The sequence below is a fragment of the Brachypodium distachyon genome, chromosome 4 (genome assembly GCF_000005505.3).
Source record: "Brachypodium distachyon strain Bd21 chromosome 4, Brachypodium_distachyon_v3.0, whole genome shotgun sequence".
Taxonomy (NCBI): Eukaryota; Viridiplantae; Streptophyta; class Magnoliopsida; order Poales; family Poaceae; genus Brachypodium; species Brachypodium distachyon.
This window is the reverse complement of record NC_016134.3, coordinates 45,947,407-45,964,201: the sequence shown is the minus strand read 5'-3', so window position 1 is coordinate 45,964,201 and position 16,795 is coordinate 45,947,407. Positions and strand designations below refer to the sequence as shown.

The 16,795-nt window shown below is 44.1% G+C and overlaps 1 protein-coding gene across 2 annotated transcripts; it reads right to left on the bottom strand.

The window, feature by feature from the left end:
• Positions 1–6,389: 6,389 nt before the first annotated feature.
• LOC104584781 lies at positions 6,390–15,169 on the bottom strand. 2 transcript variants are annotated; one of them, XM_014902124.2, is made up of 7 exons: positions 14,638–15,169; positions 12,476–12,558; positions 8,216–9,712; positions 7,923–8,135; positions 7,719–7,843; positions 7,211–7,511; positions 6,783–7,170 (listed from the first exon to the last, which is right to left on the bottom strand). In XM_014902124.2, the coding sequence occupies exons 1-7, from the start codon at positions 14,638–14,640 to the stop codon at positions 6,927–6,929; spliced, it is 2,466 nt and encodes an 821-aa protein (XP_014757610.1). In that variant the 5' UTR covers positions 14,641–15,169; the 3' UTR covers positions 6,783–6,926. The 2 variants fall into 2 exon arrangements, with proteins under 2 accessions (XP_010238691.1, XP_014757610.1); XM_010240389.3 differs by having other exon boundaries at positions 6,390–7,511; positions 14,638–15,164.
• Positions 15,170–16,795: the final 1,626 nt, after the last annotated feature.

Here is a 16,795-nt window from a genome sequence, read left to right as displayed (position 1 = left end):
CCTCCACATCCATATTCAATTCAGAGGGTCTGGCAGAGCTTCAATAGAGTTAAAATCGGGGGCATCGTCACAGTTCCTCTCGGCGAGATCCAAGCGTGTAGGCTACGGATGAACCACATCAGTGCACTTCCTGATGACTTGCTTCTCCTGATCCTGGCTCGCCTAGAATTAATGCACGAGCACTGCCGCGCTCACAGCTTTCTCTCATGCCGATGGCACGGCCTTTGGCCCTACCTGCACGAGGTATCCTTCTGTGATGCCTCGTTTCCCTCGCACGAAGCAGCGCTAGACCACATCCGTGTCCCCAAGTATCCCTCCTTGAAACCCATGTACTGCCGTTCGGCTTGACCCAAGGAGCTTGTCTTCACCCTCCTTTCTAGCTTATCAATATCGATAGCTCCACGGATGTCCTCCCACCGTGGTTCCACCGTGCAACCTCCATATCTCGCTGGACTCGATCTCTTCCTTCTTGTGAAAACCGATGGCAATGGAGACGTGGAAAGTACTCATCACCGCCGGCTCTGGCACAGCAAGGAAAGAGGAATCCAACTCCAGTGATGATATGGAAGTGGCACGGTACAAGCCCAGGACAAACGGTGAATCGATCGTTAAGCCAGAAGGGAGGGCAAAGAAGAGCTCCTATGGCTCAAGCCGCATGGTAGCATGCAGGAGAGAGATTTCGAGGATGAAAACGGGAAGAGACATGGTCAAGTAATGCTTCGAGCAAGGGGAACATGGACGTCACAGAAGGCTTTCCTAGCGGGATAGCATGATGAGGAGCAAGTCGTTAGGAAGTGCACCGATACGGTCCTCTCCGATTGCGGCACCTAGATCTAGCCAAGAGGGACTCTGATGATGCCTCGATGTAATTTACTTCTTTGAACCCTTGCAAGACTCTATCAATAGAATAATATGGATGCAGCGTGTTGTGAATAATTAAACTCTCTGTTTCAACAGAAGCAATCTCCATGTCCTAGTTGATGCCTTGATGGCCCGTGGATGATCACACAATGGGGAGAAGGAAAAGATAGATCGAATGAGGAGGAAAGAGGGGGCCGAGGAGCTGACCGATGGCATCCAGCTGTAGAGGTGAAGACACACGGAGCATCGACGCTCTATTGCTCCAGCAAATTAAGGTGAACCTACGCGTCAACAACACTTCGGCCATATTGTGACAGTAGCACTAGATATGAGATATCTTCTCCGGCCTCCTCCTAAATATATCGGCACACAAGCCGATTCCCCACCGGAAACCAGCTTTCCCGTGTAAGTGTAAGTGTGTACCCCAGTTCAGAGTCCAGACTAATATATAATACGACCTAACAAATACTTAAGCGAACAAATAAATATACCAAGATCTGTAACCCAAGCCAAAGCAGGACACAAGCGGCCGGCAAGCGCACGCACGTGCCGGCAAAGCAAATCAGTTCAGATCTACAGGATTTAAGTATAAATCTTGCGAAGAAAATACATAAAACAGGAGAGAAGTGTAAAGACCAATTAATCACAGGCTCACATGACATATGTACATACCAGCATATAGTAATTAAATCACTTGCAGAGGACAGGAATATAAATCTACGGGAGGAGATGTAAAACAGAAGAACAGGTGAGTACGCGTACCTGCTCATCTCTGTTGCTCCGGCAAACGAAGATCAGTTGCTGATCGGTAGGATTATATATATCTTGCGAAAAATTAAGACATGCATAAAACAGGAGAAGAGACGCGTACCTTAATTACGGCCTGCGGCTCCCAGCAGAACTGCTCATCACGACTACTGCCGCGGCAACGAAGAAACTGGATCGAGTCGATCTCAGTGCTCATCTAGACTGCTCCGGCAAGCAAAGATCTCAGTTGCAGATCGGCAGGATTATAGATCTTGCAAAGAAGATGACATAAAAGAGGTACCTTAAGTCCTGCTGAACCCAGAAGTCCAGAACTGCATATGCTCAGCCCGAGGATGATATGAACAAAACACTCCTGCGTAGCTGCGTCGTCCAATTAGGAACACGAATTTCCTCGATCTCCGGCACAAGGAACGAACTCCTACGTACAACAACAATCACACCCAATCAAGAACTCGCCCGTACCTTGCTTGATGAGATGGACGAACTCGCCGACAACTCCTACCGGCCGACGCGCTGATTCAGAAGCGGATCGACCCTCTGCGGAAGCCCAGCACAGGAAGAGAACTTATGGGGATGAGATCTAGATGTGAGAAGCGAACGCAAAGGGAATTCTGAATTTATAAGGAATCGCGGTCCGTTTCGTTTGGGTACGTTTTAATTGCACGCCCGTTACCGCGTCCGAGCGAGCTACAGCTGTGGGCACTGCTGGACGCGCGTATGGACTATGGTATGACCAGTCGACAGTTGGCGGTCATAAAAGCTCTTCATTTTTGGCTTTTGCTTCATTACAGGACAGCTAGTACGTCGTAGAAATGAGCAAAAACGGTTGAAACTGTCCTTAATTGTATTGCTTACATATTAAGAGAAGAAGTAACTTTCTCTAGATGCATACATGCATATTGGCAACGTACGGCCGCGAGGGAGGTGGGCGTGGGCCGGAAGCTAGGAGTTTGGCGGGAGCGACGAGTAGTTGCCTCCTAAATAAGTCGTCAAGGGTTAGGGTTTGACGGTTTGTGCGTTGTGCCTCGGTCTTTGTGTAGTTATGGAGATTCATTGTGTCAGATGAAACACCATGAGCTCAGATGGTCTCTCGCTCAATTTTATAAGCATTTCTCGGAGGTCATGAAGATTGACTCGATGGCTCTTTTTGTTGATTTTCATTGAGGAAGATAATTCCATTCTTTAGGCCGAGTTTAGGGCGCCATATATAGCATTTCTCGGAGGTCATGAAGATCGCGCAAGTCGGGCCGTCCCATCTAATCAATGGGACATACCGCCAGCGTCGTCTCTCTCCAGCATACTGCAAGAGAGCTCCTGCTCTGGCTCAAGCCGCGTGATAGCACGCAGGAGAGAGATAAGGATTTTGAGGACAAAAACTAGGAGACACGTGGTCGATCAAGTGCTGATACGAGCAAGGGGAACATGGTCGTACTACTGTCGCGGAAGGCTTTTTTGTGGAGGCACGCCCTTTTGGGTGTGAGAGGAGCTAGGCCGATGTGAGAGGCTGTGCCCTAACCGGGTCCAGAGTCCAGAGTAATATGAACTAGCCAATCCTTATGCGAAATCTACCAAGATCTCTAACCCAAGCCAAAGCAGGGCACAAGCACACGCAGAGCAAATAAGTTCAGATCTGCAGGATTTATGTATAAACCTTGCAAAGATAACATAAGCAGAAGAGAAGACCAATTTAATCACAGCAAACACATGCACATACCAACAGCATATATATATAGTAGTAAATCACTTTGCAGACAATACTCGATTATAAATCTACGGGAGGAGATGTAAAACAGAAGACAGGTGCGTACCAGCTGCTCATCTCTACTGCTCCAGCAAACGAAGATCGACAAGTTGAAGTCTTGCAGATCCCTCTAGGATTATAGATCTTGCGAAGAAGACATAAAACAGGAGAGAAGACCAATTAATCAAAGCAAGCACATATGCACATACCAGAAGCATAGTAAATCAATTGCAGACGCCAGGATTATAAATCTAGGAGAGGATCGAGATGTAAAACAGAAGACCAAGTTCGTACCTTCTCAATTGCTCATGCATCTCGACTGCTCCGGAAAACGAAGATCGATCAGTTGCAGATCGATAGGATTATATTCAGATCTTGCGAACAAGACATGCATAAAACAGGAGAAGAGACACGTATACCTTAATTACGGCCTGCTGCTCCCGGCCAGAACTGCCCAGCTTGACTACTGCCGCGGCAAAACGAATTAAGAAACTGGATCGAGTCGATCTCAGTGCTCATCTCGACTGCTCCGGCAAGCAAAGATCAGTCGCAGATCGGCAGGATTATAGATCTTGCAAAGAAGATGACTAAACGAGGTACCTTAAGTCCTGCTGCTCTCACAACTGCATGCTCAGCCCGAGGACGATGATGAACAAAACACTCCTGCGTGGCTAGCTGCGTCGTCCAATTAGGAACACGAATTTCCTCGATCTCCGGCACAAGGAACGAACTCCTACGTACAACAACAATCACACCCAATCAAGAACTCGCCCGTACCTTCCTTGACGAGACGGACGAACTCGCCGAGAACTCCCCTACCGGCCGACGACGCGCGCGAGGACGGCCGATCCAGAAGCGGATCGACCCTCTGCTGAAGCCCTGGCACAGGAAGAGAACTTATAGGGAAGATCTAGATGTGAGAAGCTAACGCAAAGGGGATGCTTAATTTATAAGGAATCGCGGTCCGTTTCGTTTGGGTATGTTTTAATTGCATGCCCGTTACCGTCCGTCCGAGCGAGCTACAGCTGTGGGCACTGCTGGACGCGCGTATGGTATGACCAGTCGACAGTTGGCGGTCATAAAAACTTTTCATTTTTGGCTTTTGCTTCATTACAGGACAGCTAGTACGTAGAAATAAAAAAATCGGTTGAAAATGTCCTTAATTGTATTAATGCTTATAAGAGAAGAAATAACTCAGACTTCTCTAGATGCATACATATTGGCAACGGCCGTGAGGGAGGTGGTCGTGCTGCGTGGGCTGGAAGCTAGGAATTTGGCGGGCACGACGAGTCGCCTCCTAATTAAGTCGTCAAGGGTTAGGGTTTCTGCCTCGGTCTTTTTATGGAACACAAGGAGCTCAGATGGAACACAATGAGCTCAGATGATCTCTCGGCTGAATTTTGTACTCAAGCATTTCTCGGAGGTTATCAAGATTGAGTTGATAGCTCTTTTTGTTGATTTTCATTGAGGAAGATACTTCCATTGTTTAGGCTGAAATTTGGAATTATTTCCTTGATTCGTAATTAAAAAAATGATGCTTCATGTTTAGCCATAAAGACCTATTTGTTTGCTGAATGTCAGCTTCAAGATGTTTACAAATGTTGGCACTAGTCGGGTGAATCTTGTGGTTAGTGCTATTATCCGTTCCAACCAAACGGCATTCATGTCGGATCGTCATATCATAGAGGGAGTGGTGGTCCTACATGAGACAATTCATGAGTTAAAACGTAACAAAATGGATGGTATCTTTTTAAATTGATTTTTAGAAGGCCTATGATAAATCCAACTAGTCGCTCCTCCAGCGACACTTAGGACGAAAGGCCTCGGTCCGTATGGTGCAAATGCGTCGATTACTTTATCCAAGGGAAATTGTTTGTTTCCTTAGTTGCGTGATGCATACGCGGAGGATGATGGCGCTAGGTGGGTGTTGTACAATGATGGTCTCAATGATTTCTGCCACTAGACCATCCGCTAGAGATGAGAATATCATACATTGAGTACATGAACAAAAAACAGCAGAGAAACATATATGAAAGAAAACATACATCATAGTAGGTGGGAAGAAATAAAATGTTGTCATATGTAGTTCCTGAAGCGTCCCAGCAGTTTGGCAAGGCTTCCAACTAATGGAGCTCGATTACATGAATTGGAAGCTGCAACGATCCAGTTAATAGCCCGGTGTCTAACACCAGTCATCAACGACTTTGCGGAACCTGACCCTGACATTGTCTCCTTGGGATGTCTCGGAGTCGAAAACCTAGCCTGCCACAAGCCCGTCCCTGCGTCTGTGGTTTAATTGTTAGTCAAAGTTCTAACTCGAAATGCGTGTGCGCTATTTTTTGTGAAAAGGAGAGAGTAATTTGTAATTACCTAATAATTGAAAAACTAACATCAATCAATGAATTACTACTAGATCAACTCAATAACCTTTTTTACCGATTGTCTTGTAAGGGCATGAGCAATGTGAGATTGCTAAGATGAAAAGCTAGAACCGGCCGGTCTCCAGCGATCGAGATGGAACAAGCGCCGCCTGGTTGCCGGCGGCAGTCTCACGGCTCGGCCTGTTGATCGAGATTGGATGTATAGATCTCCTGATTCCACGCTGATTCCATTCAATTGGGCAAGCTATTAGAACCATGTAAGGTCCAAAAAATATACATGCAGACAGGCCTGCATATACGTAGCTGGGTGACCCTGGCTTTCATGGGCCCTGGGCGGCGCCGCCCGCCCCACGTCCCCGCCTCCTCAAAGGACCGGGCCACGGCTAGCTCCGCGTAGTACAGTTGGGCCAGCCCGATAACGAGTCTTGTGCAGCCGATTAACCCGTTTTTCGTTTCTTTTTTCCTTCTTTATTTTCTTTCTTTCTTTCCTAAGTAAATACAAGAAGTTTCGAAGAAAATTTTGTTTGATAGAGTTGAACAATGTTTTTTGACGATAATCAATATTTTTTTTCTATATGGACTCACTCACCGTAAGAGACACATGGTTCAAATAAATCACATTCTTGACTTTTAGTTTTAAAGTTACGAATTGTCAAAAATATTAAATTTGCAAACAACAGTAGCAGTACAAAGGAACAACTGCAACGCTAGTACAGCCACTCTCCAGCGTGGCATTCCCCCGTCATCATCGCCTTCAAGAACAATATGCATCAGGAAAGTACATATGCACAGGCTGGCCTTTGCATGGTCTAAACAAGGCACTAGAATTTTTTCCAGTATATCTAAAGAAAGGCAACAGACTTGGGAGATGACAATACATTACAATCCCCAGCAAAATTCTCTGTCTGGAGTTCTGCAAAACAGCCTGAGCTCAGCATCAGTAGCATATTTTCATAAGAATGCCGACGGTGCTCGCGATCGTGCACTGAGAATCAGGTCAAGATCTACCTCCTTGCTAGCTTCGACCGTAGGAGCCCTTCCAATATGATCCTGCCGAACTGGAAACAGCTCCAGGCAGGCTTCAGAAGCCACATCATCATCCATTGGGACGAATCCAATAGACTGGCAGCAGTCGTGCATAGGTGGAGACTCACTGCCTGCTGCAGATCCGGCATTCACCATCTCCCCCGGCACTGAGAACAAGAGTGCGCCTTCGCTGACCATCTCCTGGATGAGTTGCTGTGCTCTCGGAGTCCGTGCTGCGACAAATCCAAACAATTGGGTTGGCCCGTGCTCGGCAGTATCTGTTGGCTTGGGAGTGACCGCAGCAGGTCCAGAGCCACCTGATGGCTTGGCCAAGTCTTGTTCATCTTCTTGGCTGTGTACTTCAGGTGCATGTAGTTTAGGGTCCAACCTTGGCTGCGTAGAACAGTTTGATGTAGCTTTTGGAGGGTTCAGCTTTGCGGACGACGAATTTTTGCCTTCACCCATGATAGCTTCTGTAGCCCCCTCTTGAGCCTCAAAATCATGATCCACCAGCAATTGATTCTCGACATGAACAACATCCTTCAGAATGGAAGTGTCATGGCCTGGTGCCTCGCATTGTACATCATATTGTTGGCCTGCAAAATGATGTTCTTGTGTCTCCCCTTCCTTGGCACATGCTGAACCGTCTTGTTGTTCAACTAGAACATCTTTGTTCTCAGACTCAACTTCCGTGCGCTTGAACAATCCCCACAGGTAGTGTTTCCCCTGGCACACTAAACACAACATATTTTGATCAGTGCCTGGTATGCCATTGTTTATGATGCAACGCATAGCTTGTCCAATGCAATATCTGGTTGGGAAAAAATAGACCACCTAACTGGACATGACAGATTGATAAGAAGCATAACATCTCAAGTACCAACTAGGTGCAATGCCATGATGACGATACAGAAACAAGAAATCTCCAATTGAACACATACCCTTATATTGGTCAGGCAATATAGTGGAGGGGAAGATTAGCAGCTCCGCGATACCAAGAGCAACTTTTAAGACAGAACTGCTCTCAATTAGTTCCTCCACTAGACCATCTGATTCTTCTTTTGAGCTAGAGATGAGCATGTCGGACCTTTTAGACTCAACATTGAGCAGAAGAAAGAAGCAGAAAAACATAAATGCACACATACCTCATACTAGGTGGGAAGAAATACAACGCAATGTTGTCATCAGTAGGTCCTGAAGCCTCCCAGCTCTTTGGCCAGGCTTCGAACTGAGGGAGCTTGATTACTTCAACTACTGTTTGCAATGATCTAGATAATTGCCACACAAGCTCGCATGCTTTGGTCGACAGGTGTGCATCCAGCCAGACAAACTCTTCAGCGTTTATCTGCAAAATTCCACTGTTGACATAATAACAGAAAGTGAGAAAACATCAGTATAGATAAATATAACCATGATTGTGAGACAGAGTCTGGCTTACCTCCATATAGGTTCATCAATGGGTTGTGAATACATACAACATTGTTGATCGGCAGCCACTGAATCAAAAGGCATTCTGGTTTGGAGAAGATGATCCTTTGCTACTAGAGTTTGTGATGTCAAGTTTGAAACATCATTCCGAGCATTGCCGGTACCTACCATAACCTCTTCATCTAAGTTTGCCTCTCTATATACCCTCCTTTTCTTCACGGGCCGAGTAATTTCAAAAGCTTCAGGAGTCAAAACATCCAGCTGTACAGCATGTTCACCATCATTATTGACATTTTGATTGTTAAATTCTCCAGACTGTACAGCCTCATCAACACAATCATCGTCTATTCTAGGCTTGCTCATTGATCCATCACACTCAAGAGACCGATGATTAAAATCTTCAGACTTCACCTCTGCAACCTGTTCTTCGTCATCATCTAGTAGAACGAGCCGTCTTTGCTTTTTTCGGTTGTCTGTAGCATATTGATCAACAGGAATGGAATGTCCATCCTCGTCCTCTGTATCGCTGTCCTCCAGAACAATGATCTCTTTAAAACTGGTTTCAGAGAAGGAACTTGAATCAGCTCCATCCAGTAGCTTTGATGCTTCACTCTGATTATCCTCTGCTAAGACTGGTGTCACACGGCAACCCATTGGACTTCCAATTTGAAAGTTCTCTGACAACGGACAGCTGCTTTCCTTTGGCAACACATTCATGTTTTCTGAAGAGGGCATTTTTCTGTCTACAGTCTGCACTGTGGAAGGCTGTGGCAGACTGGTAGTCATGCTTCCATTCTGCAAATCCCTGCTAGCTTTATTATCCGACTGGGACCTGACCTTTTTCTTCTCTCTCTCCAACATAAAGTTAGCACTTATGTTATCACTAACATCATGATGTGTTCCAATATTCTGCAGGGAACAAGGTGAGCCAACCTTATCCTTTGGGAGGTTCAACTGATCTGCAGCAGCACTCGGAGGAGATTCATATTCATCCAATGGATTTTGGAGATTGCTTTCATTTACCCTTAGTGGCAAGCGATTTGCAACACAATCACTGTTTAATGTACGAACAGAATGTTCGTTGCCAACCTGCTGGTTTTCATCATTGCTGGACTTAGATGTTTCCATGGTGATGACTTCAAAAGAGTGAAGTGTCTCCCCACTAGCACAAGAATGAGCATTTCTATCGGTCTTGTTACCCATTGGTTGCACATGTGACCTTCTGTGCTTCCTTGATGAAGAATTCTTTCTTGAAAAATCTTTTTTTCTTCGAGATTTACTTTTAGACTTGCATGATTTATGTTTATGGTCTCTACATGACCCTGGTTCCTTTACTGACTTCTCACTCGTAGTACTTGGATGGTGTATTGCAGAACTAGAATGAGCATGCCTTTGATTTGTCGCCTTATGTATAGATTTCCTAACTTCATCATGTCTTGGTAGGCATTCATCACAGAACCAGCTTTTAAGTGACGATACATCAAAAAGAACCTTAGCCAGACAGTATCTACAAAATGATTAATTAGTAACCAGAATAATTAAAGAGCAGTTTTTTTTTGCAAACAATAGAAACATATGAAGCAATGTTGTAAGGCTCACAAAACTATGTACATAAACTATCACATCTGATGTGACAATAATACATTTCATAATTACAAAAGAACTTTGTCGCTGGGTGTGTCCTGTAACAAGCTTAGCGTAAGAAAAAATGAATTTGACTGCTTCCCGATCCACATTTCCATCATGAGCGCAGCCAAAAAAATTACAAAACCAGTGGGAATCTGCGAAGAGATGAGAAAAAAAATTCTGTTCCTATTTTGCCGAAGTTTCAAATATTCATCTAATATGTTGCAGCAGCTATAGAAAAACATTCCATCATAAATATGAAATCTTTCCTATTAATCAATAAAAACAGGCATGAGTTGAATGGTCTAAGAAACACCATATATAACTTCAGAGGTGGTACATGAAGAATATCACAAGTAAATTATCAATACTAAGATAAGATGCCTATAAATGATCAAGGGAAAGTATCCAGTGAAAACCCTCATTGGGTGAAAACTTGCAAACTTTTCTCGTCGGCCATTGGATGTAAAACATGTGAGTAAATTTCACGGAACCACACTTTTTGTGGCAGCTGTCTCACAAAGCCACGGTTGTTTGTAATAGTCTCACAAAACCACAACTTTTGGGGCAGCTGGTTTCAAAAAACCCTAATCTCAATAATTAAGCTGGTTGATGGCGTTTCCGATAACCTGGGGCCACCAGCCAGATGCCACGTCATCTTCCCCAACACGTTTTTGACACCCGTTTTCAACTCCACGTCAGTTTCTACCTGACCCAAGACATCACCAGCTGTCACTAGAGCAAAGGCAGATGCCGTGGCGTCGAAAATGGGCATAAAAAACGGGTCGGGGAAGATGACGTGGCATCTGATTGGTGGCCCCGCGTTGTCGGAAACACCATCAATCAGCTTAATTATCGAGATTAGGTTTTTTGAAACCAGCTGCCCAAAAGTTGTGGTTTTGTGAGACTATTACAAACAACCGGGATTTTGTGAGACAACTGACACAAAAAGTGTGGTTCTGTGAAATTTACTCAAAACATGTGGTCTAGATGAGAGGTGGGAATCCCACAATCACTTAAATGCATTTTCGCAGAAAACCCCCCAACGAAGAGGGCTTCAGTTCAGAGTAGAGAGAGAAAAGTGGGGGGGGGGGGGGGGGTCTGCAAAGTGCGTTTAAGTGATGGTGGGATTCCCACCTCTCATCTAGACCAAATGTTTTACATCCAAAAGCCGACGAGAAAAGTTTGCAAGTTTTTACCCAATGAGGGTTTTCACTGGATACTTGGATAGACACAATGGACGACGACCTAACCTAGGCGACGACACCCAGGTCATGACAGAGGAGTGACACATGGATAGACACCATGGACGACGACCAAGACAAACACATGAGTTCAGCGGCGTTGATAGATTTCTACCCGGACTTGGGATGCTTTAGACGTATGCAACAATACGTCTGGGCTCCTGTTAGCGAGCGTGTCCAACGGCACATCCCCACCAGCCAATGCCACATTGATGCCCAGCGGATTGCAAAAGGGCCGCGATAGCACATATGCAGGACACAAAACAATGTGCCAATAAGTAGCGCAACACTAGCACAAAGACAGGGAAGGCGAAGCTACAGGCGTATGAAATGTGCTATGTGTGTACTTGTGGTGCCGACATATGAACTGCTCAGCTCTCCACTCACGAAGTAGTGGGCAACCGGCGACAATGTGTGCGTTGCGATGAGGACAAAAGGTGTTGGTGGGTTGGGGGATTGGAGGGCGTTTTCTATAAAAAGTGCATCAAATGTGTCTTGCCCATTGCCTTGCTAGATACTTACAACATCATAAAAATAAGTAGGATTACCACTATAGGACGGAAGGTGAACTGCACTTGGAAGCTTAGTAACCCAAAAAGATATTTTGATTTAGTGACTAATTAGCTAGAGCTTCTACAATAGTAAATGTCAACTGTTACTAAGGGTGTGCCATGAAGGATTTTTTATGATGTGGAGAGGAGGATGGAAAGTGAAGTAATGATTGCTTGGGCACTCGTACGAAGGAACAAGTAACAACCAAATACTTGTTGGCGAGATCACTTGTTACTAAAAACTTACTTTGTGGGTCCCACCCTCTCACATGAATCTACAGCTTTTCCATTCTTACCAACTCTTCATAACCATCTATTGGAGATCTTGTTACCACTTATGAGATAAAATATTCACTCCCTCTTAGTATTGGCATAAGTAACAGATTGTTGGGGATGCCATCATCTTATATTTATATATTAAATACAAAAACATAGTAGTAATTTTAAATGTGAGAGTAAATTTCACAGAACCACACTTTTTGTCGCAGTGGTCTCACAAAACCACAGTTGTTGCTAACAGTCTCACAAAACCACAAATCTTGGGGCAGTGAGTCTCAAAAAACTATAATCTCAATGATTAGGTGGCTTGATGGTGTTTCTGACGACCCAGGCCCACAAGTCAGTTGCAACGTCAGCCTCCCTGACCCGTCTCCAATGCCACGTTGTGGGCCTGGATCGTCAGAAACACCATCAAGCCGCCTAATCATTGAGATTAGGGTTTTTTGAGACTCTCTGCCCCAAGAGTTGTGGTTTTGTGAGACTGTTAGCAACAACTGTGGTTTTGTGAGACCACTGCCACAAAAAGTGTGGTTCTGTGAAATTTCCTCAAATTGTGAAGAAGGTCCTTACAGATGAGTGGTGCACTTGCAGTCATCACAAGCTAACAGAAGTTGTTCAAAACCGACATCTCCACAGATTTCACATACACCAGCCTGCATAATGAAAAAAAATAGTTTCATGAAACTATCATCAAATGGAGTAATGATACTCATATATATTTACTGATAGACTAACTAATGGACATAAAAATAAACTAAACCCTCCGATCTCCATTATTTTTTTTACACTCGATAAAACATGTACATCGATTGACATCCTATTATATTTTGTTTATCACATCTAACCTAACTTCCTAAAAATGTAGCGAGCCTCACCACTCCTATGCGAAAAGGTGAGTGATGGGCACTGACAGTAAGAATTGAACACAACTAAGGGAATGGAGAAGAGAAAACGAATGAAAGAAATGGTTAAGAAAGAAAGGTCAATGCACAACTAAGATTGGAAATAGGTAGAAAAGTCTATGCGTAACCAAGAAAGAAAGAAAGTTACACTCAATCTACCATAATATTTTGCATCTATCCCATCATTTAGTTGGTTCTACATTACCATGTCTGTGAGACTGTGACTACCTCTTTTAGACAATATATTAAGTTCGATATATCTACCTAAACCGGTAGTTGAAATGTGGGTTACATAGGCTTCATATGGCATTGCTAAATTGCCATAATCTAGTTTTTCCTCAACCAGCTTGTGTATTTTACCGTTAGCTAACCATTTTTATTTTTTTCCTTTCATGGCTATATTCCCATATCAGATTATAAAATTAGTACGGCATTAAACAGTTTAACGGCCGCAGACTAATGCATAGTCATACTTCAACACCTTTCCTCATGCTTCGCTTTCTCGGTCGCTAGAAGGCAACTGTCAGAAGAACCTCCCAAAAGCAAGATGTATTGCTCTGATACTATATTGAATATGCATTAACAAGTTCACCTAAAAGCTAAGCTAATGGAAAAGGTTGGGCAAAGTACTCTCTCCGTTTTTCTATATAAGGCGTAAAAACTCCAGCGCTAATATTAAAGCAAACCCCACGATGCACAGGTCGGCCAGCGCACTTCTGTTTTCCCGCATGGCAACTGCTGCTTGTTACTCCAGCACTACAAAATCACACCAATCAATGCCCAACAGATGAGAATCCAGAGCGTGCATGCAGCCACTAGGAAACTAACTGCCTAATTTTCTGTTAGCATCCAGCGCGGGTGGACAGGCCGAAAGCTACACACCCTATATTTCGGAAATTGGCTAAAAAATTTACACGCCTTATATAAAAAAACAGAGGGAGTACCCATGATTAACTTTAGATAAGCTTCGTTGCCATTACTATTATGGACCCTGGTTCACCTCAAAACTTTAAGTCCCTCATTACTCGTGCATTCCAAAGTCAAATAACACAAGAATTTTGAACAGATAATGTTTGCTTTCACCATAGAAAAACATCCATCCTGAAAATGTTTTTTTTATGAAACGTAATAGCAAGGGAATTCTAAGAAAGATCTCTTTGATATGGAGAACACACATAAGAGAAACTCCTAAGAATTAGAGTGATCCGAAATTTCTTTAAAAATTGTTAAGATAAAAAGAGATAAGCTAATAGAAAACGATCAACAACAAAAATATACCAAACCGAGCACACAAACTTTGCCAAATTGGGCCGCCTGCATTTTGTCGGCAGCAGCCGGAGCTGTCTTGTCTATTGTATCAATTGATGCTTGTTAGATAAATTATCTTGAGAAACTATTATCAAGATTTTAAAAATGGATTCGGGGGCCACCGAAAAAGTGGTGCCTCACAACAGGCAAAGTACTATGGAAGCAATTTTATTTGGCTAAGATCTTAACAAACTGTATCAACATTGGAGGTGATCCCAATCGATGACTCCCCCCGTAAGATAATATTCAACCAGCAAGAACAGTGCCCTTCACTTGCCGAACAGGATTTCAATCTAGATTGAACAGGAGACCAAAACAAGGTACTAGTCCCACAACAATGCCGCCTTGCACGACTCTCCACGTGAAACCGACCCAAAAAATTGTCTTTTTTTCCCGGCATATTACCAATCAATTTATCCCGGTCACATCTCTTGGATTCTTGACCTCCTAAAGAACCACACAGAAATCCAGAACCGAGGCACAAGAGAAGAGAAGAGAGGAGAAGGGAGATGAAGTTCATACCATACTCGCACAGCTCCAACGAATCTCTCCGGAAAACAGGGGTGGCAGCTTCGGCTTCGATGCCCCAAAGAAACCGGGTCCGGCGGAGGACCTCGACCTCAGGAGGAGCCCAACGGATTATTAGTACTCCAAGAAACCCTCCTCTCTGTCCAATCTAGCCTCCAAGAAACCGGACCCGAATCATATCGGCCTCAAGAATAGAGCATCCTTTTCGAATCGGAAGCCAGCTAGAGCAACAATGGCAGACGAGGCCCAGCGGACGGACTATGCCTCTGCTTGAACCGGGGAGGACGGCGGAGATGGAGAGGCGCCGCCCCGCACAGCGGAACAGTGGACGAGGAGGAGGAGCACTAATGGCAGGGGCTTTCTCCTAGGGAGTTGAATTCTTTTTCTGTTTCCTTCCTCTGATGACGCCTTTAATGGAGGATTGGGCGACTGCGCGGCGTGGTTTAAGGCGGCGCGGGAAGAGAGGAACTGCTGCGTGCAACTCCGTAATCACCGGCGATTAGAGAGACCCGATCGGTTGCCAATGGCCGTTGGATCCGGATTTGGACGGGAACACGTATGGATTCGCCGGTGTCATCAGGATTACGTGCACGCGGCGGCGGTTAAGGTGTTTGTTAGGCTGTGCTGATTACGTGCTCCACTTTCTTTTTCTTTTTCTGCGTGCCTGTACAGACTAACAAAAAAAATCATTATATATTTTTTAAAGCATTACACCGTACTTCTTCCAATCCTACATTGTTATCGAAATATCACATGTATCTAGACGTTTTTAAAAAATAAATACATATAAATTTGGACGAGCGAGTATTATTTTATTTTGTTGTCTCGGGTCATAAGAAATACTAGCAAAAAGCTCCGTGCGTTGCTACGGAAGAACAAATGTGACGTACCGCGCCCATCTCCTGGACAGTGATGGCATATTCGTAATTTTGACAAAGTGACGTACCGCAGCGACGTCCGTACCATCACCACCGTTTCGAATTTAATATAATGGTATAGATTTGCGCAAAAAAAAGAATCCTAAGAAATTTATAAATGTTTTGCTATATCTAAATCGTCAGATTTTTTTAATTACAAAGTAGTTGATTCTTCAACCGTTAGATTCGGATGCAAGTGAGATTCGGATTTACTGGTTCAAAGTGTTTGCTTTACAATTTGATTTGAATATTTGAGAATTGGTCTAGATTCGAGAAACAGAACACAAGAGAATGCAGATCCTATCAAAAACTTGTGTTGCAGAGGATACCTTGCCGAACCCAAAGGTTACACAGTTCCGACATTTTGCTTTCGGCGGTGAACTTTGTGGCATTTCCGAGTTCCCGATTCATCATATCCATTTTATCGCCGGTTTGGGAAATATTCGCCTTGTTCCTTGAGATATACGTATGCCCAATTTTATTATAGTCAAAAAAGATAATGGAATCACCCACAGTACAAATCTCGTCGATCTCTTTTCTAGCTTAGCTTAGCTGCTAGTCCTTGAAGTTGAACTGCCAGCCCCTAGCCCTAGTCGCTGCTGTTATCACGACACGAAGCGACCAAAGAATGTTTTAGACAGACCATTCATTGATTCTACTACCCAGTACTCCAGCGATTCAATCACTTTGTAAAAGGAGATCTTGATCGAGCAGCATATCTTTCTGACGTAAAAAGGGGCTGAATTAATCTGAACCGTGCCCACTGCACGTACTGTGCGCTGGGATTTTCAGACGTGATGGATGATTGATGTTAAACGTGACAGTTGTGAAAATCACCATGTTAATATTTGTAGTACATCTAATGTACATACGCTTTGCTCGTACCAGTATTTACCTTGATGATTGATGTTAAACTTTACATTGAGCGGTTTACGTTTTACGACGTTATAAAATTTACATTGGACGGTTTACGTTTTACTGCTACAGAATCGATAAGGTGACCTGCGGTGCAGCAGCCCCATCGATGAACAGCAGAGAGCTGCAGGTTTCCTGGAGCAACGGTGTGGGATCCCGTAGTGTTATCTGACGTAAGTCACCTGTCTTTAGAACCCACATTTTCGCTTCACAAAGTCACCTGTCTTTAGAACCCACATTTTCGCTTCACAAAGTCAAAAGTCAGGTGACTTAACTCAGAGAATCCACACCGCCACGACCAACATGCAATGATCTGGAGA

Coding starts and splice junctions, on each gene's coding strand:
- LOC104584781 (XM_010240389.3), bottom strand. Junction 8,136..8,215: donor ATTGATGAACCTATATGGAG/GTAAGCCAGACT, acceptor TTATGTCAACAG/TGGAATTTTGCAGATAAACG. Junction 7,844..7,922: donor TTCTTCCCACCTAGTATGAG/GTATGTGTGCAT, acceptor GCTCATCTCTAG/CTCAAAAGAAGAATCAGATG.